Source organism: Somniosus microcephalus, chromosome 11 (genome assembly GCF_052327205.1).
Source record: "Somniosus microcephalus isolate GS21.2 chromosome 11, FLI_Smic_1.0, whole genome shotgun sequence".
NCBI classification, from domain to species: Eukaryota; Metazoa; Chordata; class Chondrichthyes; order Squaliformes; family Somniosidae; genus Somniosus; species Somniosus microcephalus.
In genome coordinates, this window is record NC_140997.1 from 215,165,050 (window position 1) to 215,177,221 (window position 12,172).

Here is a 12,172-nt window from a genome sequence, read left to right on the forward strand (position 1 = left end):
CATATGTAGTTATTTGTGCCGTTAACTCATTCATTTTGTTACGAATGCTACGTGCATTCAGATAAAGAACTTTCAAGTATGATTTGTGACACTTAGTTCCTGTTTTTTCCCCTTTTAGTACTTTACCTTTTACTCCATACCTTCTGTCCCTTCCTGACACATTCTGTTTTTTAATTCCCCCACTGCTACCTAAGTCTATGACCTTCTCCATTGTCATTTCTATTATTTGCTCTCTAGAAACCTCCCCCCCCCACTAATTAGTTTAAAGCCCTCTCTACAGCCCTAGTTATATGATTCGCCAGGACTCTAGTCCCAGCACTGGCCAAGTGGAGTCCGTCCCAACGGAACAGCTCCCTCCTGTCCCAGTACTGGTGCCAGTGTCCCAAGAAGCAAAACCCATTTCTCCCACACCAGTCTTTGAGCCATGCATTTAACTCTTTAATTTTATTTATCCTAGCCAAATTCGCTCGTGGCTCAGGTAATAACCCAGAGATTATTACCCTTGAGGTTCTGTTTTTTAATTTGACCCCTAGCTGCTCATACTCCTTTAACAGAACCGTCTTCCTTGTCCTATCTACGTCGTTTGTACCAACATGGACCATGACAACTGGATCCTCCCCCTCCCACTCCAAGTTTCTTTCCAGCCCAGAAGAGATGCCCTTAACCCTGGCACCGGGCAGGCAACACAGCCTTCGGGACTCCCGCTCTTGACTGCAGAGAACCCTATCTAGCCCCCTAATGATACCATCCCCTACCACTACAACATTTCTTTTTACTCTCTCCACTTGAATGGCCCCCTGTACCACGGTGCTGTGGCCAGGTTGCTCATCCTCCCTGCAGTCCCCGCTCCCGCCCTCACAGGGAGTAAGAACCTCGATCCTGCTTGACAAGAGCAAGGGCTGCGGCTCCTTCAACACTACCTCCTGGATCCCTATACCTGCCTCACTCGTACTCACACCGTCCTGTCCCTGACCACGGACTACATTTGCATTAATTAATTTCATAGGTGTGACCACCTCCTGAAACATAGAGCCCAGGAACTTCTCCCCCTCCCTGATGTGTCGCAGTGTCTGAAGCTCGGTCTCAAGCTCTTTAACATGGAGCTTGAGTTCCTCTAGCAGCAAACACTTATCGCAAATGTAATCACCGTGAGCCTCAATGGGGTCCACCAGCTCCCACATTTCGCAACAGTGACACATCACCTGTTCACCCATATCTATGTAATTAATTAAATTTCTTATTATTAGTTATGAAGACCCTCTGCCCCGATATAGATGATAATATTACACCACTATTCAATAGGGCTTACCAACTTAAAGGTATAAAAGAGAAGGAAGAAAACCAACCAACCAGCTGATCACCAACCTCCTCCTTGAATACTGTCTGTGGGGCCTGTTTGGTTGACTTGTCTCACTGCTCCGCTTCCGCAGTGCTGTCTAAGCCTGGGAGTGGGGAACAAAACAGAGCAAAAAACACACCCTCACCTCCCACTTGCCCGAACTCTCCCACTTACCAAACTCTCGCAGCACTCAATGCCACAGCACTCTGTGCAACAGCATTAGTCCCGCCCTTTTTATACCCGGATTCTACTTCCGGTTTAAACTCCCCAGCAGTTTAATATACACTTAAAAAATTTAACTCACTTCAAATAATTAACTTTTTAACACACTAAAATTCACAAAATACACTTAAATGACTTTTCTCCCACTTACCAAACTCTAGCAGCACTCAATGCCACAGCACAGGAGGAAGACAACTCCTCAGAGGAAGCTCCAGCCTCTGAGGGTGCACCGTCAGCAGACTGAAGCACAGCCAGCACCAGTGCAGATACACACACTGGCATGAATCTTGTCATTCATGTGGAAATGACTTATGAAATGATACTGGGCGGACTGCTGGTGGCGCTGTCCAGGGAGAGTATCAATACTCGGGCATGGGCCCAGCTTGCTCAGGACATTCTTTAACAGGAACTAGTGAAGGACACAACTAGATCTCCATGTTGAAAAACAGTTGATTAAAGCCTTGTTTAATACTCAGACCAAGTGCCGAGTAGTTTTCTTATGTCACACACCTTGGTGGGACCTATGAGAGATAGAGTAGTGTTGTCACTTGGTATCTGTCACATCACAAGTGAGCAAGAGCAGATGGTGTTGACGGGGACAGCAGTGGAGACTCCTCGCCGGAGGGTGCAGGACGCTCCAAGCTCTGCTGAGCTGCATGCAGATGCTGAACCTCAGGGGCCACCGAGAAAGAGGGTGTTCTTGGAGGGGCAGCAACAATTGCATGAGGCTCTGGCAACGTTCGCAGCCACGATGTCTGCAAATGTGCAGCGAATGGAAGAGTCCATCTCCAGTATGAGTACCACCATCTCGCAGGCGATGGCGATGATGTGCTGTTCCATGGAAAGGATGGCCACCTGCATGGAGCAGCAAATGCGCAAGTCACAGGAGAACATGCTTGCTGTGGCAGACGCTCATAGACCTCATCTCGAGGAGGGATACCAATGTATGCTTGAGCATTCATCGCCCCACTGATGTGCAGCAAGGTGCTCTCCAGCTCCTTGCTAGCAGGGAAGTGCGGGTGGCCCATGAGAAGGATGATGGTGAGAGGGGACATGGAAGTGGGGGTTCTTCTCAAAGTGCTCACACTTCTCTGGTGCCTCCCCCTCAGTCAGAGCCCCACATGCTTCCTTGGGTCCCAATGGGCGAGTCTGCCCCTGCACAGTCGCAGGAGCAGCAGTCTTTGGCAGGGCCCTTACAGGCTCCAAAACCTAGAAGACGTCTGCCAAAAGTGTATAAGGAGTCGCAGCAGGGAAGTGAGCAGCCTGCCTCTACCTCTGCTGAAGCCACAGGGGTTGCACCTCGTAGAAGCACTCGGAAAAGAAAAAAGACACAATCCTAGATGTATGAACAAATGTTAGTGATGTGTTTCAGTTATATTTATGACACAGATACATTTATTTCTTTGCACCACTTTCCAGTCTTGTCCATTTTTGCCTGCTACCTGGGAAGTGGCTTTGTCACTTGGCGTGAATAGTGAGACATTACTTAACCTCGAGCTATGTGGGTTTGGGTGACAGGAATGGCTTGGACATTGTAGGGGCTGCTTTATGGTGTTGTTGGGGGTGGGGGGAACTTAGTGCAGCATGTGGCAGCCATATGGGTGCATTGGAGCAAGTTAAGTAAATCGTGCCATTATGAGGCCATTCCTGGCAATGTGCGCTGCTGCTGGTGCCATCTCCACCTCAGGTTCCTCCTCCTCCTCCTCGCCTTCCACCTGTTCCTCCTCCTCCTCTTTGCACTCTGTGCTTTGCTCCTCCTGCAGCTCCAATCCTTGCTGCTGCGTTATGTTGTGCAGCGCGCAGCAAACGACGATGATTCTGGAGACCCTGCCTGGTGCATACTGAAGGGCTCCTCCAGATCTGTCAAGGCATCTGAAGCACATCTTCAGCATGCCGATTGCTTGCTCTATGACACATCTGGTGGATATGTGGCTCTCATTATAATGCTCCTGAGCCTCAGTACTTGGCCTCCTCAAGGGTATCGGCCACGTCTTCAGCGGATAGCCCTTGTCTCCAAGCAGCCAGCCAGTAAGTCTGTTTGTCGGTGCGAAGAGCTGTGGGAGGGTGGACTGGTGCAGCACGAAAGAATCAGGACAGCTGCCAGGGAATCTGGCGCACACATGCATGATGATCATTTTATGGTTGCAGACGAGCTGCACATTGAGGGAATGGAAGCCCTTGCAGTTCACAAACATTCTTGGGTGATATGGGGGTGCCTTGATGGTCACATGTGTACAGTCAATGGCACCCTGCACCTGTGGGAAACCAGCCAGAGCTGCAAAGCCGAGCACTTGCTCAGTAACACTGGCTTCATCAGTGGCAAAGTTAACATAATTGGCTGACTTGTCAAACATGGCATCGGTCACCTGGGTGATGCATCTGTGGGCGGCCGACTGCGAGATCCAGCAAATGTCTGCTGCAGATCCCGGGAAGGAGCCTAAGGCAAAGAAGTTGAGGGCGGTGGTGACATTGACAGCCACTGGTAAGGCGTGTCTACCAGGTCCTCTGGGCAGCCGGTCTTCTTCCAGCAAATGTCTGCCACAACCTGGCGCAATAACCTGAGCCTCCTTTGGCACTGCTGCTCAGTCATGTCCAGAAAGCTCATCCTCTGCCTGTATACCCTGTATTGGGGGTATCGCCTCCGGCGCGGTGCAGCCCTGTGGTGACGCCCTCTCTCCTGTGAAGCATCAGGTCATTGAGGAGAAGGCTGGTGTTGTGATAGCTGCTGCTGCTGGTGTTGTGGCTGCTGCTGCTGGCGTGGATGGTGCTGTTGGTGCTGGGGTTCAGCTTGGTCCGATTCTAAGGTCCAAGGTGAGACAGCATAAGCGGCACCCATGCTGATCTAATAGATGGCAGGTAAAGTGGAGATCAGAGGCCCAATCCCTCAGTGTTGTGATTGTCACTGGCAATGTGGTGAGAGTGGCTTCCGAGGTTGGAGAAATGACCTGCACACTCCTGACAGCTAAATCTTTGCACAAGTTAGAGTCAGCAAGAGCCTTTCCATTAGCCAAGTAATCAGGTTTGATGTGGGATTATTTATGTGTTTTTCCCAGGTCTCGCACAGTGGCCACTGAGCTTCCGCCTCGAGCTTCCGCCTCCCCTTCACAGGCGAGGTTCCCGTGGTGTGTGAATCCCGTGCTCCAAAAGTTAAAGCCAAAAGCTGCTGTTAAAAAGCCTCCTGTTAAAAAGCCTCTTAAGTGTCTCTCAACAAGCATTTAAGTACTTCAATGAAGTTGCCCGCCTCTCCCGAGCGGGTGCGTGGCGTGCTGGGAAATGCACCCAAGTTAAATGCAGAAGTCGGCGGGATGGTGGCGGGTTCCCGACGCGCTGCCAATTTCGACGATTTTTACTGCTGACCCGCCCCCCAAACCCGCAAGCTCGGCAATGGGAAAATTCCGGCCTCTGAGAACAGCCTCTTCAGCTTAAACCTATTCTGACTTTGTGTTGTGTTTTGAATCTCACTTTGGAAGGCAGTGGCCAATCAGAAAGCCTGCCTTCCCTCTCCCTCTCCCCACTGACACGATCTAGCCAGTTGTCATGTACAATATCTATAGAAGGGTCTTGGTGCTGTAACTGTTGCCATACTGAGTTAGTGACAGACTCCTCCCACTCTCGGCTATTTATCCTCTCCGTCTCCTTGCTCTGCAGCTGGTTATAGACAGCTGCTTCTACGAGTAAGTAACATAAGGAATTAAAAAAATAAATTTAGACTTGCTTTAAAATGAGGCTCTCTGATGAGGTTTTTTTTTTCTTTGCAATGTGATCTGTAAAACCAGCGTATGGGGTCATATGAGGATATGCTGCTCTAACTGGTCATACGGTGACTTGAAGCCTGAGGTTAAAGCAGTGGAGTCCTTTGAGTCCCAGGACCCAACTGAAACATCCACACTGTCAGCAGCTTTCCAGAGGGGATGTTGCCGAATGGAGCAGATCTGCCAATCCACGTACCTGAAAAACCGTGAGTATAACGGGACCAGAATAGGTTGAAATTCTGATGCAACTGGTTGTGTTTGACCCTGTGGTGCCCTTTTATATACTTAGTTTGTCAAACGAGTTTATGACCTTCAACAGGCTACGACTCTACAAGGCATATCTTGTTTTATTAGGCATTGTTCTACATTCACCTTGTTTCCCCTTGTCAGGCCCCATTGGCAGCTAAGTACAAGCAGGTGACCTCGTCCTATACCTGTGCTTATGCCATTCTGTGACTGGCTACTCGGAGGCAAGTAAGCTGGCCCGGGGTGGCTCTTGTCAGGATTTTCCCTACCTCTCTGTGGGTAAGTACGTGCCCTTTTTCTCCAAACCTCTCTAATGTGGCATGGCCCAAACTAGGAACTCATCCACTGAGGAATTCTGATCATGAGAATCCTACCACTCCATTGCTCCTTACTCATGTTTTTTTTAACCAGCAGGCTGGGAGCACAGAGTGTTGTAGTTGCCTTATTTATAATTAGATTTGAATATGGCTTCTGATGTAGTAATTTCAGCAAATCTTTTGCTTCTCAGACTCCGTTCAGTATTGGGGTGATGTAGCCATCTGCTGTACTATTGATTCATCTCCTCTCTTCTTGCATGCCACCCTAACCAACAAGAATTTAGAAGAATGAGAGGTGATCTTATTGAAACATATAAGATACTGAGGGGCACGACAAGGTAGATGCAGAGAGGATGTTTCCCCTCATGGGGAAATCTAGAACTCGGGGGCATAGTTTCAGAATAAAGGGTCGCCCTTTTAGAACTGAGATGAGGAGGAATTTCTTCTCTCAGAGGGTCGTAAATCTGTGGAATTCTCTGCCCCAGAGAGCCATGGAGGCTGGGTCATTAAATACATTTAAGGTGGAGATGAACAGATTTTTGTAAGCTAAGGGAGTGAAGGGTTATGGGGAGCGGGTAGGGAAGTGGCTTTGAGCCCAAGATCAGCCATGATCTTATTGAATGGCGGAGCAGGCTCGAGGGGTCAAGTGGCCTATTCCTGCTCCTATTTCTTATGTTCTTAACACGAACATGAATGTTTCACATAGATGAACATCTCAAGCATTTTACAAGACAAGGAGAACATTGAGCTGATGGGAAGTATAAGTGAGGGCAACAGAATATAGTTTGTTTGGAGGATTTTAAAGAAAGACAGGTAGCAAGGTAAAGTGGTTTTGGGAGAGAGTTCCAAGAAACGGGGTGCAGTGGATGACGGAGCAGAGGGAACTGGGGAGCTTGTCTCTCGGTGGATTGTATTTTTTCAAAAAAACAAGGTTTTGTTCTCATTGATGTAATTCTATTACTGCACTACTGAACCCAAAGCTTAATTTGCACCATCACGGAGGGGAACAAAATGTCCTCTATGTCTCCTCTCTCTCCACCGCCCTCCACCGCCCGCCACCACCACCACCACCACCCCACATTTTGTTTGTTTGGAAGCTTCTGTGTTAAGCAGTCAGACTAATTATTGGCCTCAATAGTAACCCCCTACATGATGGATGGGGCAGGGATGGTTCAAGACATAAATATGGAGAACGCGTTCCCTACACGGGGCAATCACGATCGCCACCTTTTTTACGGCGGCATATATCGTGCCGTCCAAGTGTCCCACCGTGGAGAGGCGGAACACGTCATTAACATATTTAAATCGGGCTCCCACAGTGCAATTCACTGCTGCTGAGCAGGTTTTCCCAGGGGTCGGGAAACCCGGCAGTGAAAGGGAGGTGGGAGCTGCCGGCTCCACAAGGTAAATGCCTTTCCCAGCATTCCTTGTGGACCCTCCCCCCGGTCACTCAAAGAAGCCTTCGGCCTCCTCCCTGCTGATTATGGCCTCTCTCTTCCCCCTGCCATGCTTGCCGACCTTGACCCGCCCCCCCCCCCCCCCACACCCAGCCCCTTCCCCAACCCCTCCTCAGATTGCTAGGGACGGTCCCCATGAGTCCCCGCCGGTGGCCTCCTGCTGCTGGTCTTCCCTCCCGGCCAGGCTGTCAATCTGGCCAGCTGCCAAGTGAGAAACGGAACACAAAAAATAATATGGTCCTGACGTCACATTCGGCAGGACCTCCGCGCTCCCGGCCTTGCCAGGTTTTTCGGCCATTTTCAGCCTCCCCCAAACCCTCCCCGTAAATATCAGGGCCATTGTATAAATGTGCTGTCATTAAGACATACAGAATATCGTCTGTACATCTCCTTTTGCATGTGTTAATGTGCATATAAAATAAATTCTTGAAGATCGGTTTTACACAGAGGCTTGAAGTATATCTTGAAAGTTAAGGCAGAAATTGAGTCCTCAGGGTGTTGGAGATATCCAGAGTGATACCATGATATCGGATTTATCATAGCTTGCAGACTGCTAATGTCGTCCAGGTGCTGTGCTCTCATTACACTCAGAGAGTGAGAGGACAACTGGTACGAGTATGCTGACTTATTCCTGTCCAGCTTGCAGCAGTATAAAAAGCAGAATCCATTAAAAGGAAAGAAGAGTTGCAGAGTAAGCTGTTCCATAATCCCTTGTTGATCCCTGAGTATTCAGGCAGAGCACAACTCGATGCCAAATGTATCCGTCGCTGGCCTTCAGTCTCTTTCCGCCTTTGTCATCGAGATGACCACTGGGCTCAGCACAGTCTGGAACATCAGCCACTTGACGCAAGATCTGACATCATGTTCTCTCAAGGGTTTGATTAACATTGCATTTCACACCGTGACTAAGAGCTGGACAGGATACATTCGTAACATTTGGCTGGATTTTTCCGTACATTTCTTGCCCATTTTTGAGCAAATTCAGAGCAGCTAGAAGAGGAAAATAGGTTGTGGGGTGTAGCGCTGTATTCCCAGCTATTAAATAGCCTCATCGGCCTGGGATGTGACCGCTTGCAGCACCCACTGAAGAACTGCCTGTCGCCTGCTAATCATATTTAAATCTGCCTACATTGTATTTTCCTTCCTCAGTGTCTGTTTCCTGCCTCTTGAAATGGTTTCCAGTATAAAAGAGGCACTCAGGGTTGCTAAAGGCTGGCCACAGGCAGAAGGGGAGTTGAAGGCTACCTTAAAACGAAATCTCTCCGCCTCTCCACCTCTCTCCCCTCCTTTAAGACGCTTCTTAAAACCTATCTCTTTGACCAAGCTTTTGGTCACTTGCCCTAATTTCTCCTTATGTGGCTCAGTGTCAAATTTTGTTTTGATAACGCTCCTATGAAGCGGGACGTTTTACTACGTTAAAGGCACTCCATAAATACAAGTTGTTGTTTATGGTTTGCTGCTGAAGACTAGTTTTGTTTTTTGCTTCAGTTTCTGCCATTTCCCCTTTGCTGATTGCTTCAGTGCTTCTGTTATTCTTTCCTGTTTGTGACATTTGCACCTCAAGAAACTATGCTATTTCACTTCAACATCCCCCTTTCCGCTGCAATGAAGAGGATCAGGAGGAACAATGCAGAGAAATCAGACTGATTATACACCATAGGCATCATCTGTCCCCTACCCACAAGTACCCATACCTCTGAGTAGAAAACCGAGACGGTCCTATGTGAATATCACAACCCACAAAGTTTGAGAAAGCTGTGCTTCTCTCACAAGACAATGGCCCAGTAATTCCGGGCACAACACGTGAGGACGGACGGGGTACTCACGCGTGTGCCCGGAGGAATTGCCGGTTTTCAGCATGCACAGCGCATGCGCTGAAAACCGGCATTTCCTGTCCTCTGACCCAAGGGGTTAAGAGGCAGAACGCGTGCGACTGCACAGGCAGCGTGTGCGCAGTGAAATTCCTTTTTTTTTCCAGAGTTGCCCGAGTGTAAAGGCCTCCAGTTTTTACGCGTGGAAAAACCAGACGTAAGTACTTAGTTTTACAGGTAAGTGGGCTTTTAGTACAATGTAGAAATTTTTTTTCCACAGGTTTGTTATTTTTAAAGAATTTACAGTAAGGTAAGTTTAGTTTTAGACCCTATTTTTTTAATTTATTTTTTTCAAAAAATTGATTAATTGTTTAAAACATTTTTTAAAACTTATTTATAGTTAATATAATCAGTGGGATGTTTTTTTAAATTTTATTTAAAGTTAAAGTAGTGTTTTGGCAGCCCATACTTTTCATGAGTTTGACAGCTCTTACTGTCAAACTCATGTAAGAAGTCACACAACACCAGGTTATAGTCCAACAGCTTTATTTGAAATCACAAGCTTTCGGAGCACTGCTCCTTCTTCAGGTGAAGTGGAGAAATGCATAAAGACACAGCTTATATAGTCAGAGAATCATGTCAGATGTTTACAGGTAACCTTTCCAACTGCCATTTATCACACCTCGGCAGAGAGATAATCACAGCAGTCAAAGGTGTAACATGTAACCCCACCTGACGCAGGGTCATCCAGACTCGAGTCGACATTGGCTTGTTCTCTCTACACAGATGCGGCCGGACCTGCTGTGATTTCCAGCCACAAAAAATGTTTTTTGTCTTTTTTTGTTTTTCATACAGACCCCAGCATCTGCAATATTTGACCCCTTGTGACCCCACCTCATTGTTCTTTGATGTAATGTTTCCCTGACTGACCTGTTTGGACACCATTCACACCTTTGACTGCTGTGATTATCTCTCTGCCGAGGTGTGATAAATGGCAGTTGGAAAGGTTACCTGTAAACATCTGACATGATTCTCTGACTATATAAGCTGTGTCTTTATGCATTTCTCCACTTCACCTGAAGAAGGAGCAGTGCTCCGAAAGCTTGTGATTTCAAATAAAGCTGTTGGACTATAACCTGGTGTTGTGTGACTTCTTACATTTGTCCACCCCAGTCCAACTCCGGCATCTCCACACCATGTCAAACTCATGAATGAGTTTCCCCTCCCCTGATTGGTTGCACAGTGCTCACCTGATCCCAGCCGGCACATCGCACTAACTACGCCGCTGGATCAGGTAAGCACAGTGCGCCGACATCTGAACCGGGCCTGTGACAGGAAATGCAAGCAGGCCCGGGCTTCAGATGTCGGCGCGCAGGGTGAGTGCAGATCGGGGGCTTACACGCGCGGCAAGCTCCCGATCCTAATTTCAGGGCCAATAACTGAATTGTGTCACCTGCTTGCCATGAACCTGGAGCCCACCGCTACGAGAGACTGGACCCCACCTCTACGAGAGACTGGACCCCACCTCCGCTACAGGTTAGACCCCACCTCTATGAGTGACTGGACCTCACCTCTGCTACAGGTTAGACCCCACCTCTATGAGTGACTGGACCTCACCTCTGCTACAGGTTAGACCCCACCTCTATGAGTGACTGGACCTCAACTCTATGAGAGAATGGACCTCACCTCTATTAGAGGCACTGCATTGCCAGTGACAGTAAAAGTTACTGTGACACTGAACTTCAATGCCACTGGTTTGTTTCAGGCAACATCGGGGGACTTTTGCAATATTAGCCAATGGCTGTCCACCCCTGGATAAAGCAAGCCACTTCGAACCACTCAGGGCAGTTACCTGGTCTGAGACATGGATGGATAATTTCATAAAAAGAATACTGCTACATCAGTTTACGATGCTACATTTTCATGTCTAGAACCTGGTCCTAGAGTTGAAAGAACAATATGTTAAATCATTGGGATGCAGACTAAAAGGATGATAGTCGCCTTTCTTTCTGTCAGGTGTGAAAACCCCATGTTAAATTAATTTGGATAGTCTTAACCTAATTTCTTGTAGGCGTTGACTCACAGCACAAAACTGCCTCTAATTCTCCACAAGATGGCAATCTCACTCAGAGGCCACTGGGATGATGTTTTCTGTTTTCAACTGAGGAATGAATATGACTAAATTTCATATAGAAAATGACTGAAGGGATTGAATGAGTTTCAATTTTCAGCTGTTTGCATTAAGATGGTGGTAAAAACAACTTGAGCTAAGACGTCAAACTACAACCTCAATTTTGACCAAAGCCCTTGATTTGTAACTACCTTGTAACTACACTTGCGGTTATTTATCATATTCTGTGTCACATTCATTACAATGACCGAAAGTACAACGGTTCAAAGAACTCTGCTTTATTTGCTGCCAAATAGCAATGGCTGTTCTTCAAAGACTTCATTGAGTAACTCCTGGCTTTAAAAGCTTCGCCATCACTTAGGAAGGGAGGGTTACCATAGAGACTGATTCCTGATGGCTTGCCTAGTCACCAAGATAAAAATAGTTTCTGTAGCAACAAATTGCTCATGGGAAAACTATAATATTGGTACACCGATTAATGATAAAATGTATTTTTTAGTTGCTACAAAACTGTCAAGGTTTTTACTTTATTTCAACTTGCTTTTTTATTTTGTTTTCTTTTTGAAAGAGCCTCTTTCCTTTGTGCATTCTCCTTCTGCTTGAAGAACTGGACCAGCATCAGTGCATATTCTTTTCTACTCAGGTAGCCATGGCTATCTAGGACAGGGGAAAAAATTGGGTTGCTTTGCACCTCTCATTAGCGCCCTAAGAGGGCGCTAACGGGGCGCAAAGCAACGAGCGCCCGGGTGCGGCACCTCCCACGAAATTCAGCGGGAGGTTAGCGGCGGCGATAGCCGGTAGCGCCCCGCGGCGCTGGGCCGCCGGCGATGACATCATCACCGTGCGCAGCACGCCGTCCTCGATCTTCGGGAGCGCCCCCTGACTTACCGGTGGGCG

The 12,172-nt window shown here is 47.8% G+C and overlaps 1 protein-coding gene across 16 annotated transcripts in view; it reads left to right on the top strand.

The window, feature by feature from the left end:
• Positions 1 to 5,126: 5,126 nt before the first annotated feature.
• LOC147111229 (SRSF protein kinase 3) overlaps positions 5,127 to 12,172 on the top strand; it is a 35,405-nt gene continuing 28,359 nt past the window's right edge. For 5 of the 16 annotated variants that reach the window (XM_086001920.1, XM_086001924.1, XM_086001925.1 and 2 more), the window contains exon 1: positions 5,130 to 5,519. Coding sequence is in view for 12 of the 16 variants with exons in the window: in XM_086001924.1 (XP_085858050.1) it covers positions 5,473 to 5,519 (47 nt within the window). In the remaining 4 variants the exon portion in view is untranslated. Of the gene's footprint in view, positions 5,520 to 5,703; positions 5,839 to 9,339; positions 9,362 to 12,172 lie in introns of those variants that run through there. The other 11 variants (XM_086001923.1, XM_086001916.1, XM_086001918.1 and 8 more) reach the window with 6 other exon arrangements.